The following is a 13,510-nucleotide window of genomic DNA, read 5'->3' as shown; positions in this document are numbered from 1 at the left end:
ATTAAATACTACTATCTGTTAAAACATTAGCACTTAGTTACAGATAATTAAGGCTTTACAATTTTGTGTGTACCTATGATATTTATTTGTTCAATCCTTAAAGCATTTTAGAGGACAGTGGTCTTTACTTTAGACTTATTTATAGGGGACAGCTGCTTCTCCCCAACGAAGTGGCTGTCCACACTTTCAGTAAAGCAATTTCCTGACTTACTTTTGAGAAACACCTTTGAGTGCAAGTGACAGCATTCCAGGTCAAAGTAAAACTGGGACAATAGTAATCCCATAGTGATTGCTTTGAGATTAGGCACATAATCCAAGTCAGACTATTCAGAGGTGCATTTGCCAAGAAACAATTCTTGATATCAAGATGTTTGCTTATTTTCTTAGAAAAATGGAGGGCTTTCTTTTTTTCACACTGGATGTGAAAGACAGCAAGTTTGCTGCTGCCATAGCCATTTTTTTTTTTTTTTTTTTTTTGAGAGAGGGAGGAAAGGAAGGAAAGACAGAGAGAAGGAAGGAAGGATGGAAGAAAGGGAAACATCTTTAAACATTTTCTTGTTTTATTGTATTTTGTTTGTTTGTTTGTTTTTTACATGGGCTGGGGCCGGGAATCGAACCGAGGTCCTCCGGCATGGCAGGCAAGCACCTTGCCCGCTGAGCCACCGCGGCCCGCCCCTGCCATAGCCATTTTGTAACAAGGAAGGAATCATCATGAACAAAAGCGAAGCCAAGAAACAGAGAGAAGCAAGGCTGTATCCAGAGATGAACATCTATGAAGCTATGTCTGAATGTTGCCCTACTCCTAGGATTTTTAGTTATAAGAGCCAATAAATTTTACTTTAATGCCCCCCTAAAAAAATTAATAAAAAAAAACAAACTGAACTCAACATTTCTGGAAACCCTCACTTCTCTTTTGTTCCATGTCTGAGAGGAGAGAGAATTTCCTCCATCTCCTTTTTTTTTCTTTTGAAATCTTTAATCTTGTTTTTAAATATTTTATTATACAAATATATATAGCATAAAATTTCCCATTTTAACTGTAAAGTTCAGTGGTATTTATTACATTCACTTTATTGTGTTACTACTATCACCATCCATTATCAAAACTTTCTTATCACCACAAAAGGAAACCCCATATCCATTAAGGAGTCACTCCGCATCACCCTCTCCCCCCATCCCCTGGTAGCCACTAATCTGCTTGCTGCCTCTATGGATTTGCCTTTTCTGAACATTTTATATAAGTGGAATCATACAATATGTGACCTTTTTATGTCTGGCCTCTTTCACTTAGCATACTATTTTCAAGGTTTATCCACACTAATAGCATATATCAGAACTTCATGTCTTTTTATGGCTGTATGATTTTCCATTATATAGATAAACCAAAGTTAGTTTATTTACTCATCAGTTGATAGATATTTGTGTTAACTCCCCTTTTAAGCTATTGTGAATAATGCTGCTGTGAACATCATGTACAAATATTGCTACTTTCTTTTATATGACAGGAACTCCTAGATTTGTATATATATATTTTTTACATGGGCAGGCACCCAGATTTGTCTTTCTTAAATCACATCTGGTGAAAGTTATCCTGTGCCCACTTGCAGCCCCATATTCTGCCACTCAATTGTTCCTACATCTTACCACTTTTCCACTCTTCTATCTCTCATACCTTGAATCTACCAAGTTCATTCTTACCCAGGGGCTTTTGCTTATACTGTTCCTTCTACTTCAGATGTTCTTACTCCCCCTCTTCCTATTGAATTCTGGCTCATAATTTTAGGACTTAGCTTAAATATCCTCATTTCTGAGAAGCTATGAGGATAGCTTAGAAATGGCTCTACTTTCAAGGAACTTAAAGTCTACTGGGGAGACAGAAAAATAGCTCCTTATAACACAGTATGGTAAGTGCTATAAAGAAAGCAGCATTTAAGCTGGGACCTGATGGAAGAGCAGGGGAAGGATGGAAAGAGTATTGTAGGTAAAGGAGCAAGCACGTGTAGAGAAATGGAGAGAGCCTGGGAAATTTGGTATAACTAGTGGCTGGAGTGAAGAGGACAGGGTGTGGTATGGGGACAGAAGTCACAGGGGGGCAAAGAGAGGCCAAATCACAAAACACTCAGAAGCCAATTTAAAGACTTTGTGCATTAGGGATACATGGAATTTTTATAAAAAATAAACTATTTTTCAGCATGGAAAAATTTTAACAAGAAATTAATAAAAGCAGATTGCTTTTTTTTTTTTTTTTTTACACATGGGTAGGCACCAGAAATTGAACCCGGGTCTCTGGCATGGCAGAAGAGCAGATTTTAAGCTGATCCTTCTAGCTGCAGTGTGTGAATATTGGATTGGATGTGGACAAGACTGGAGGCAACGAAACCAGAGTGGGAGGCCACAACCTCATTTAATGCAAAAAGAAAGAAACAACAACAAAACTTCTCAAAATAAAAAATCAGAGACCTGATTTAGGAAGTAGCCCTGTGAAAGAAAGGGATAGTGTATTAGTCAGGATTCTTCAGAGAAACAGAGCCAACAGGAGATATCTATAAATATGAGATTTATAAAGGTGTCTTATGTAACCATGGGAATAAAAAATTCCAAAATCCATAGGACTGTGAAGCTGGCAGCTCTGATGAAGGGTCTTGATGAACTCTATAGGAGAGGCTTGCTGGCTGAAGAAGTAGTGAAAAAGTGTCTCTTCCTCTTTAATAACTTCTAACTGATTGGATTATCTTATTGGCAGGAGGCACACCCTTAGCTGATCGCAGGTGCAATCAGCCACAGCTGCAATCAACTGACTAATGATTTAATAAACCAGGCTTCTGATTTATCAACCAACCATGAAATACCCTTGCAGCAGTCATCAAGCCAGTGCTTGCCTGACCAGACAACTGGGCACATTACCTGGCCAAGTTAATACCAGAACCTAACAAACACAGAGGGATTCCCAATATCTCAGGGTGAAAATTTATAGGTCTTGGTAAGTGATCATGGGTGGGTGCCAAAAGTGAAGAGGCAAAGGATGATGCCTCTTTGATGATTTTCTGGGAAATTGGATGGATAAAGGGGCCTCCATCAAGATTTAGACACAGGAAGAGAGGTAAGTTCTGGGAGGGAGAAGCAGCCAAGTTCAATTTGATCAATACTTAAGTGGGGAGATTGGATAGGCAAGGGGATTTGCTGGAGATGTGAGAAGTTCCTCGTAAGTATGCAGATGGTAACTGAAGCCTTGGTATATTTGGAAATCACTCAGGGAGAGTTGTGTAAGAAGAGACAAGGTCTGAGGCTGGGCCTGTGACAAACACCACATACAAAAGTAAGGTAGAGGGTGAGGAGCCCCCATAGACATCAAGGAGCAGCACGAGACATTGAAAGGTAACCAAGAGAGTCTAGAATTCTGAAAGACTGATGAAGAGAATATTGCACAGAGAACTGAGGTCACTGGTCTCAAAAACACCGAGTTTTAAGAAAGACTGAAACTTTCAAAGGCTTGAGCAACATTTGTTGATGACCTTGAAAAGAACATTCCAGTGGAGTGGTAGTTCAAAGGCCAATGGGAGTGCACAGAAAAGTTGAACAGGAATTAAGGAAGTGAGGCAAGAAGTGGGTCCAGTTCTCAAACAGAGAGGCTATAAAGGGAGGAGAAAGATACAGCAGGAGCCGGAGAGCGATGTAGAGTTGAGGTTTGTTATTAAGATATAAGAGAATGATTTGAATGAAGGCTTAGGGATGGAGCCAGAAAAGAGGGAATGGAATGGTTAAAACTACCTTCAGTGGGGGCAATCTCTAGAGGGACCTATCCAGGGCAAATTAGAGAAGATGGGACCTAGCACACATGTCATGGTATATTCATGTATTCAACAAACACTGATCAAGCATTGTGTGCCCCTATGCCCCCAAGCCCCATCCCTCTGTACTATGTGCTTGGATATAGCACTGAGCTTACATTCAAATGAAGGAGACAAGTATTAAACAAGCTAAATAAGGAGACTCTATACTAAGTCTATAGAATGTTTATAGTATTCAGATATAGATGAAGATAACCTTTTCTACTGTGGCAGGATGACAAGCATTAATGGTTACTATTCATGCAATGAGCAAAAGGGATAAAACTATATATTTGAATGTACTCTGAAGAAGAAAAGACTTTTTTCAATAAACAATATTGGAACTATAGTTAACTACTAGGAAAAAAACAATGCTAGATACACCTCACTTCACCAAAAAAAAACACTACATAGATTTTTTAAAAGGAACACAAAATATATTAAAAAGTAAAAGAAAAATACGGGTGAAATTTTATCTAACTCCTCAATGGCGATGTCTCTTGTAAACATAAAAATAATTAAGAATAGAAAACAATTCCTTTTATAATACTGTCAAAAAATGAAATATTTAAGAACAAATTTAACAGAAGTTCAAGACTAATACACCGAAAACTACAAAATATTGTTGAAAGAAATTAAGGAAGATCTATATAAATAGAGACATTTCATGTTCATGGAATGGAAGACTCAATATGGTTAAGATGGCAAATATTCATCAAACTGATCTACAGATTCAATGCAATCCTTATCAAAATCTCAGTTGTCCTTTTTTTCTTCAGAAATTGATAAGCTGATCCTAAATTCACATGATCTACAAAAGCCAAAATAGTCAAAATAATATTGAAGAAGAAAAAGAAAGTTAAAGGAATCACATTTCTCAATTTTAAAAGTTACTATGTACATAAAGCTGCAACAATCAAGACCATTTGGTACTGGCATAAGGAAAGGTATATAGATCAATGGAATAGAACGGAAATTCAGAAATAAACCCTTATAACTATGGTTAATTGATTTTCAACAAGGGCATCAAGACAATTCAAGGGGGGAAAGAATAGTATTTTCAACAAATGATGCTGGTACAAATGGATAGCCACATGTAAAAGAATTAAGTTGAACTCCTACATCTAACATCATGTACAAAAAAATGAACTCAGAATGGATCATGGACCTAAATGTAATAGCTAAAACTATAAAAATCTTAAAAGAAACCATAGGAGTAAATCTTTTTGAGTCAGCCAATGGTTTCTTAGAAAATGACACCAAAAGCACAAGTGACAAAATAAAAATTTACTTGAACTTAATCAAAATTTTAAAAGTTTGTGCAAAGGATACTACCAGGAAAGTGAAAAGGCAACTAATAGAACATGAGGAAATATCTGCAAATCATTTAGCTGATAACAGACTTGTGTTGAGAATACATAAAGAGTTCTTACAACGCAACAATAAAGACAATCCAAGTTTTAAAAAAAGGGCAAAAGGATATGAATAAGCATTTCTCCAAAAAAGATAAAAATGTCCAATAAACACATGAAAAGATAGTCAACATCACTAGCTACTAGAGAAATACAAATCAAAACCATGAGACACCACTTCACATTGCATCTTGTTAGCCATTTATATCTTCTTTGGAGACATGTATATTCATGTCCTTTGCCCATTTTTCACTTGGGAGGTCATCATTGTTATGTCATAAGAGTTCTTTATATATTCGGGACATACGACATTGAAAACTATTCATGGTATAATATTAAGTGACAAATAGTGATATATAAATATATAATGGTCTACCACTATGCTGCCAATTTTATATAAATACACAAAGCATAGTAAAGAAGGTTGATAGATGCAAATATTAGTTGACATCTTTGGGTTGTAAGATTTCAAGTAATTTTCATTGTTTTTCTTTGCATCTTTTTTGTGTTTTCCAAAATGTTTATATTGGAAGTGTTTTACAACTTGCATTTAACAGAAATCTCCAATAAATCTTATAAGAAAAATTTGAAACATTATTTTCTCAGGTTTTTTTATGGCTTAACTGTCATGTTTTAGGTTATAAGAATTTGGAAGAACAAGATAGATTAATGATATTATAACAGCATATATAACAGGTTTTCCTCCTTTTTGACCCAATTTAAAAACTTACTACATAAATACTTTATACACATTGTAGAAAATTAAATAAATATCAATATTAAGGAAAATAAAACTCTATACAATCCTCCAATTAAGAACAACCAGTTAATTTTATACATCCTGTTAAAATTTTGCTGTGCCTTTAGATATATAGACCACTAGTTATATACATATGTATAGGTATATATATGTGTGCATGTGCATGCATGTTTATGAATAAATCTATATCAATAAAAAGTAAATGTATTTCTAAGACACCATTTTTACTGGCTATTAACCTTTCTATTATATGATTGTAATATAATATATTTAGCCAATATATTATATGGTCGGCCATTTAGGCACTTTCTAATTTTCTCCTTACAAAATAGGGCTCTAATAATTATAGTATCAATAAATTCCTTAGCAGAGTATCTTCCCCGTAATTACTAACTGATCACCTCTACAGGGAAAAAAATAACTCCAACTCTACCAATAAAAATCTTGCAAAGATATACACTGTGAAGTCAACAAATAAATGGTAACAGTAGAAGACAAAGAAAAATGATTCATATCTTCATAAAAAACTTACCTTGAATTTTCTTGAAAACTCTGGAATTCATGAACTTTAGAAATCTGTCTGCATAAAAACTTGGTCTGTGAACTGAAACAGTATCCTGAAAAGACAAATCAGGTTATCACAGGTTTACTTCTCAGATAGTTCATTCTGACTGTATAGAAAGATTAAAGCAACTTATTCTGTTATCCAGTCTCCTTAATCAAACACAAGGTGTGGATGTCAAGAACCAGAAGAGAGCGATGCTCTGTCTCCTGTGGGGCCTTAGGGTCTGGGGCAGGATTCCAGACACTCAGGATGAACTGGAGCAGCTGGCAAGGCAGGGGGCGATACAGCAAAAAGATATGCTACATAATACAAAACAGCTGATCCCTATTCCATTGTGGAAGGGACTGTGCGAGCTCCGTAAGGACCTTTTAAACCTTTTACATGCAGGCAACTGCCTCAAGCATCATCTGGAATTAGGGGTAATATCGTCAAATACCAACAAGAATTGAGGACATAAACAAAACAACACTAATGTAATGGCAACATCTAGATTAAAAAAAAAAAAGGTGCTGGTTTCATCCCCAAGTAATAAGGTGAACAAGGGGGATTCCAGGGAGACAAGGATGATTGGTGACCCTTCTTACAATGAATAATGAGCTAACTAGATACAGTTGAACTGAATTAAGGCATTAATTCAATTCTCCACTTACACTTGGTAGGAGTCTTTAAGACTGACGGGGTATTTTATTATAAATTCAGAAAGGGGGATGGATGAAGGAGTCAATTCTCTAAGTTTCTTCAGTAATAATTTATTTAATATCCAAGATGCACATTTCTAGAAATAGTAAATTTGCTTATATAATGCTCCATTTTGATTCCAGGTTTATGGATTCCACTAGGGAAACTTCTAAGAATTTAAGTTTAGATACTATAAAGTGTACACAGTGGGTTGGAAGAAAAAATAGTTAATTCTAACTTTAAAAAGCTGTGTGATCATGGGAAAAGACAGTCTTGGACCTCTGTTTTTTGTTTTGTTTTAATGTTTGAAATGAGGGTGTTACAAGAGGGATAAATCCCTTTGGGCTAGGATAATCTATAATTCTTTAATTGGCATAAAAGGAAGGACACAGTATGTAGGAACTCTCTTTGACCAAGTTACAATGATTCTCTAGACTACCAGTAATGTTGGGGATATGATGGGAAATTTACCACTGGTTTAGGATTCTGCCCTTGCCTTCACATTGCTCTCTTTGGTATTGAGAGACATTGTTTTAAAAGAGAGGCATATTTAGTAAGTAAACAAAAAAAGTTTTAATTATTGTTTACAGTTTCACAAATATTTAACCAGCACTGAGATTTTCTTAAAAAAAAAAAACACAAAAAAAGCAGAAGATATGTTTTAAACAGAGAAAGACAAGGGCTCATTAGAAGCACATGATTATTTAATACAGGACTTGGCCATTTACATCAGAAATTCCATCTTGTAACAGAAAATTGAAGTTATCTCCACAGATAGAAGGTGAGCAAGACAGAGGGTGTTGACTATCTCCATTCCTTCTTCAAGGAACTGCCTAGTTCCTACCTTTCTCAGCTGGAAGATAAAACCGAGACCAGTCTTGTGGACAAAACGCAGATCTTCCGTGTTCAAGGTTTATTAACAGTCTCCCCTAGCGCTGAGAAAGTTTATATTCTTTTTCAAGAAGGGAGAAGCATGGCATCTATATTTACCCTTTTTCAAAGGGTAGATTAAGAAATATCTATCCCAATATTTGACCAACATATTCTTTGTTTTCTCTACTGACAATGAATAGGCACATCTTTCCCCGCATTTTCTCTAGCACTTGTTTTTCTCTGTTTCCAAAGTTTTATTCTCACATAATACAATACAACCTAAGAAAATAGATATGCCTTCACCACCATAATCTTTATAAAGATACTTCCTTCCCTTCCATAAAGAATCTATGCCCCTTCTCCATGCCCGCTCCATCAATGGGGGGACCCTGTTTGTTAACATTTAGTTTTGGCATGATGTCTTTGTTACATTCAGTGGACACATATTAACAATGTTACAGTTGACTATAGACCCTAGCTTACATCCACTATACTTTTTCCTGTATACCATCCATTTTCAACACTTTGCAATGTTGACATTCATTTGTTCTCCCTCATGCAAAAATGTTATCTTTATCTGTGAAACCAACATATTGTTTGCAAGTACCACTTCAAGTTATTAATTGAAGGAGGCTTAGGCTGATAAATGTTCCATCAGTGAGAGCAAGTTCAACATCCAAATGGGAACACGTGTGTATGTGAAAGACAGAGAGAGGAGGTGGAGAGGGAGAGAGATAGGGAGAGTGGAAGGGAAGAAGGGAGAAAAAGAGAGACTGCTCTTCAATTCTGCGTATGAAAAACATAGTCAGCATGAGTCATTTATAATCCATAGCAATTTAAAAGCTTTTACTTCATATGTCCTTACTACGTGTTGGAAGAAGTAGTGTTGAACACTGACGTACAATATTTTATTTAATTTTCCCATCAACCTTGAGGCAGGTACTATAGGTACTATTAATATCCCTGTTACCGATAATCAGGCTAAGAAAGGCAAGTAACGAGTCGCATGGCTAGTAAAGTGGTGAAGGGAGGGTTCAAATCTAGGGTTGTCTGCGATCCAAGCCAGGTCTCAAACCACTCCATAGCCTGATTCTGTGAGAACTCCATTTCTCAAGTATGCTACTGATCTTCCCAGCACTTATTAAAAATATTTCCTCCTTTTTCTGGTAATTGTTCCATAATTGAAGAAATCTTAGTGGGTCTCTTGGATTTCACATAGGGACAACATTTTGTCTTCTGGCCTCTACCTAGCCACCAGGTATGATGTGGTCTATTCAAATAGCTATTCAGATTCATGTTGTCTTTGCTTTCAGATTTGAATCAATCTGCTAGCCAGTGATTTCACGTGTACAAAGGCCTTCCTTTCCTTTCCTCTTCCAGTCTAGTGGAAGTTTCCTAGACAAACTCTAAAGTCTCTGAGAATTCAGAAATACATATACATTTTTAACAAGGAACATAAAAGTCACTTACCCCATCATAAACAAGAGCTTTCCAGGAGTGTTCTAACTTCTTCATTAACCTAAACAAACAGAAAAATAAAAATGAAAATGTAAAATCACTCCCATTGTGTGGCTTTTCTAATACAAGATGAATTACCCAAATTTCTTACCTATATGATTGTAGAATATCAATAATGCCCATAAATAAAAGCAGTTTTTCTCCTTTATGGCTTTTAGCTGGAATACCTCCCATTCTGTTGATAGGACAAAAGTGAAAACATTTGATCAGGTATTACTAGAAGAAGTTAAAAAGACCATTTGTAATAAATACACTACAGATAAAAATAGACAATCTAAGAATTCTGGGCTATCTTTCCCTTCTTCTTTTTGGGGGTGGGGGATGGGGGTAGGGTGCTTAGTCTTTCCAGGAATCCAGAGTTATACATTTCCCTCAGAGAATACCACCATTGCTGTCAACTCTCAAGAGTTGGATCAGAAGGATATAATTTAACAATTATTCCTATTTTAAAACCACTAGAATTTATAAACCATTTTTAAATATGGCTTTTAAAATGCAATACTATTTTCTCATTAAAAAAGCAAAATATATTCATCGTAAGAACTTTTATAAACTTTTTTTTCTTTTGAGAAAAGCAAAAAAGAAATATAGGAAGAATCCATTCTTAGGATATAAAGATAACCACTATTAATTTGGTATGCTCTTCCAGTATGTGTGTGTGAGTATTCAAATACACATTTTATATGGAGGGAATCATTTAATTTACCAGGCGTTATATAACCTGAATTTTTCACTGGCTAAACGTGAACATTTCCTCATTTTCAATGCTAATGTGATTTTTAATGGCTGTGGTGTATTTCACACATACAGATATAAAATAATTCATTCAACTGTTTATTGGACATTTAGAGGGATTTACAAGCAAGGATTAAAAAAAGACTTAATATGTGTTAATTTCCTTTTTGAAATGAAATATGCTTGGGGCTTAGTCATTGTGGGAGAAGCCTAGAAGTCAGGTACTTCCCGTCAAGGAAAACGATTTCTTCCTTTCGGTCTCCTTGCTCAACTAGGACACATGCATGATGCAGACAACTAATCTCAATCATTTCCTTCAGCTGGAATTGGTTCTGTTAGTCACTATGCATGTTATTCATGCAAAATAATTCTGAATTTACCATCACATCTGGCTGAGGCTAGAGATCACATCTGCCAGTTCAAACTCAAAGTTTATTCCCCCTTTGTGATAGATGTTTTGAATATACAGGGATTGGGGGTAAAAACAATTTCAGTCACTGTTTTTTTTTTTTTTTAAGTGGAATCATTTGAAAAAAGAAACTGCACAGGTGAAAAAGAATGATAACAACTACAAACACTGCCACTCACTTAGTTATCTACAGATAAACAGAAATGAAGGCAAGCTGAATCCATTTCAGCACCAGGTTGGAATCTATTCCCACGTGCAACCATGAACTGAACATGACCTCATTTACCTATCTGATGACATGGGCTGCGCCACAGTCGAGAGGGCTGAGTGGCTGTACTTACGTGTCCGGGTTCTCTGTAATGATCCCATCTCCAGACTTCCCTGGACCCTGGATGGATTCCATTGCTGTTGAGTAGAGGACCTTCTGCATCCCAGGCCGCTTCGCATCAGGCACATTTTGTGAGGTGTCCTCCTCTTTGTCTTTAAGGGAATGGTCCAGGATGTGGATTCCCAGTAAAAGGCTATAGTCCATGATCTTGAAGCTTTCCAGCACCTGAGAAAGAAAAAACAGGGTACTGGTCAACCCAAATGGCCTGCAAAACCTGTGTGCACATGCAAAGAAGCAGAGCTCTGGAGTGTAGTGAAGAATTGTATTGTTTAGGAAGAATATTCAACTCCTATAACAAAAGCCAAAACAAACGGGGCTTAAGCATGATATAATTATATTTCTCATATGAGAGTCCAAGTGTAAACAATACAAATGAAAAAAACATAGATATACAATAAAAAGAGAGAACTCCAATATAAACTACTGCCTATAGTTAAAAGTATAATTATAATAATATTGTTTCATCAATTGCAACAAAGGTGCCACACTAATGTGGAATGTTAATAATAGGAAAATCATGTGTATGGGGGCAGGAATGATATGGGAAGTCTGTACTATCTGCATGATTTTTCTGTAAATCTACAACTGCTCTAAATAAAAAATATATGTAATAAAACAAACAAACAACAACAACAAAAAACTTGTGTGCACAGAACTAAAGAGCTCTAGATATGCAAACGCACAGTCCCTGCACCCCTTCCAGGGGGTGGCTGAATTAATGTAACCAAAGACAAGATATAGGAAAAAAGAAAATAAAAACACCTAAGGTTGAAAAAACAAACAAAAAACACCTCAAGTTTATTAGGTCATAGAGTAGGGATTATCACAACGGTTCCAAGATGAGAGTCTGACACAAATCAAAATCAAAAGCAAGCACATCTTTTCTTAACCCTCTGTGAATTTTTCACTAATAGCATTTATGACAGATACTAAGTGGCCCACTTGCATTCAATCCTCACAACAACTCTATAACGTAGTTACTGTTATTATCTCTATTTTAAAGATGAAGATTTTGAGACATGGACAGATAAAGTAATCTGCTCAATATCACCTGCATAGCCAGGATTTAAACCAAAACAGTCAACTGCAGCTTCCACACTTTTAAGCACCAGAGCAGGGATACCAACAACGAATGGCATCTATAAACTGGTAAATCCTTAGGCACAAAGACTCTGCAGTGGCTCAGGTGGCAGCTGGGCTTAAATGTGTTTTTGCCTGGATTCTGTTCTCAGATCTTAATTTTTTTGGAGTTTAGTGGTCTCTTTTTCAGAGCCCTGTCTCTAAAAGTTGCCATTCAGTTCCCTATAGCTAGTTTTTTTAAAAAAAGATGATCTCAATAAAGGAAAGGACTTAATGCTTAATTGTGCACTTGGCAAACAGTAAGGGAGAGAGGGAATTAAAAGCAATGATGAGCCAAAAGATGAACGTATATGCATAGATTTAAAATTTAAAACCTTTTGTAATGAAAATTGGGGATAGCAGTGTCCTGACAAAAGTAACAGGAGGCAAAGCCTAAATAAGATTCAGTCAAAATGGCCTCAGAGTATAAATGGGGCTTTGATACACAAGACCCTTCCTAGATGGAGAAAGAATGCAAATACATGTACTTGACTAGAAATTGAGTATTTTCCTTGATGAAAGATCTTCTGCTACTAGTTTATACTAGCTCTCTTCTGACAGATTTTTTTAACGCCTTGCATTTCTCCCACAAAGTTGCTCAGGAAATTAAAACGGTGCAGAAAGTAAGAAAATCCTGTTCGCAGAATGGCTCTCTTTGACCCAACATGACCTTCTGTCACCATGTCCAAGGTAAAGAAATACCTTGGAGAATCAGAGGATCAACACAGTTTAACCAGGGATCAAATACCTAGAATTTCTTATGTGTCTCATTTTTCTCAGCATAACTGCTTTTTGAGCAGACATTTATGATGTTCTAAAGAAGGGATCAGGCCTGAGAATTCATATACCTGTGGCTGCTGTTTGACAAAAGGCTTGTGAACTATGGCATAAGTGGCCTTCAAAAAAGAATATTACCTGTTTCATCAGATGCTTGTGAAAATTAAATACGTTAATGCCCATTAAGGGCTTAGAAAAAATCCTGGTAGAAAGTATGGGCTCAATTAATTGCTAGCTGTTATCATTATGATTATAATTCAGGGTGATTCATTTCTCACACTAGTGTGAGAGACTATAAGTATCACCCTGGGAAACACCTTTGAAAATAAAAATTCACTAAAAAGCCAACAAAAATAGGACTACACTTCTAGCCTGCTTATGGTGCCATTTTGGCAAATTTTGATTCCTTTAAAAGTGCTGGGTTTATAGTAGCCAGTAGTATTGCCTGG

The 13,510-nt window shown here is 36.1% G+C and overlaps 1 protein-coding gene across 8 annotated transcripts in view; it reads right to left on the bottom strand.

Annotated features, from left to right (window-relative positions):
- Positions 1 to 13,510, bottom strand: part of PIP5K1B (phosphatidylinositol-4-phosphate 5-kinase type 1 beta) — a 484,296-nt gene that overhangs the window by 249,821 nt on the left and 220,965 nt on the right. For all 8 annotated transcript variants that reach the window (XM_077148356.1, XM_077148359.1, XM_077148357.1 and 5 more), the window contains 4 exons: positions 11,119 to 11,330; positions 9,725 to 9,808; positions 9,586 to 9,634; positions 6,532 to 6,616 (listed from right to left, as the gene is read on the bottom strand). In XM_077148356.1, coding sequence (XP_077004471.1) covers positions 6,532 to 6,616; positions 9,586 to 9,634; positions 9,725 to 9,808; positions 11,119 to 11,330 — 430 coding nt within the window. The remainder of the gene's footprint in view (positions 1 to 6,531; positions 6,617 to 9,585; positions 9,635 to 9,724; positions 9,809 to 11,118; positions 11,331 to 13,510) is intronic.

This window comes from Tamandua tetradactyla, chromosome 2 (genome assembly GCF_023851605.1).
Source record: "Tamandua tetradactyla isolate mTamTet1 chromosome 2, mTamTet1.pri, whole genome shotgun sequence".
Lineage (NCBI taxonomy): Eukaryota > Metazoa > Chordata > Mammalia > Pilosa > Myrmecophagidae > Tamandua > Tamandua tetradactyla.
Note: the sequence above shows the minus strand (reverse complement) of the source record. Positions and strands in the feature narration are given on the sequence as shown.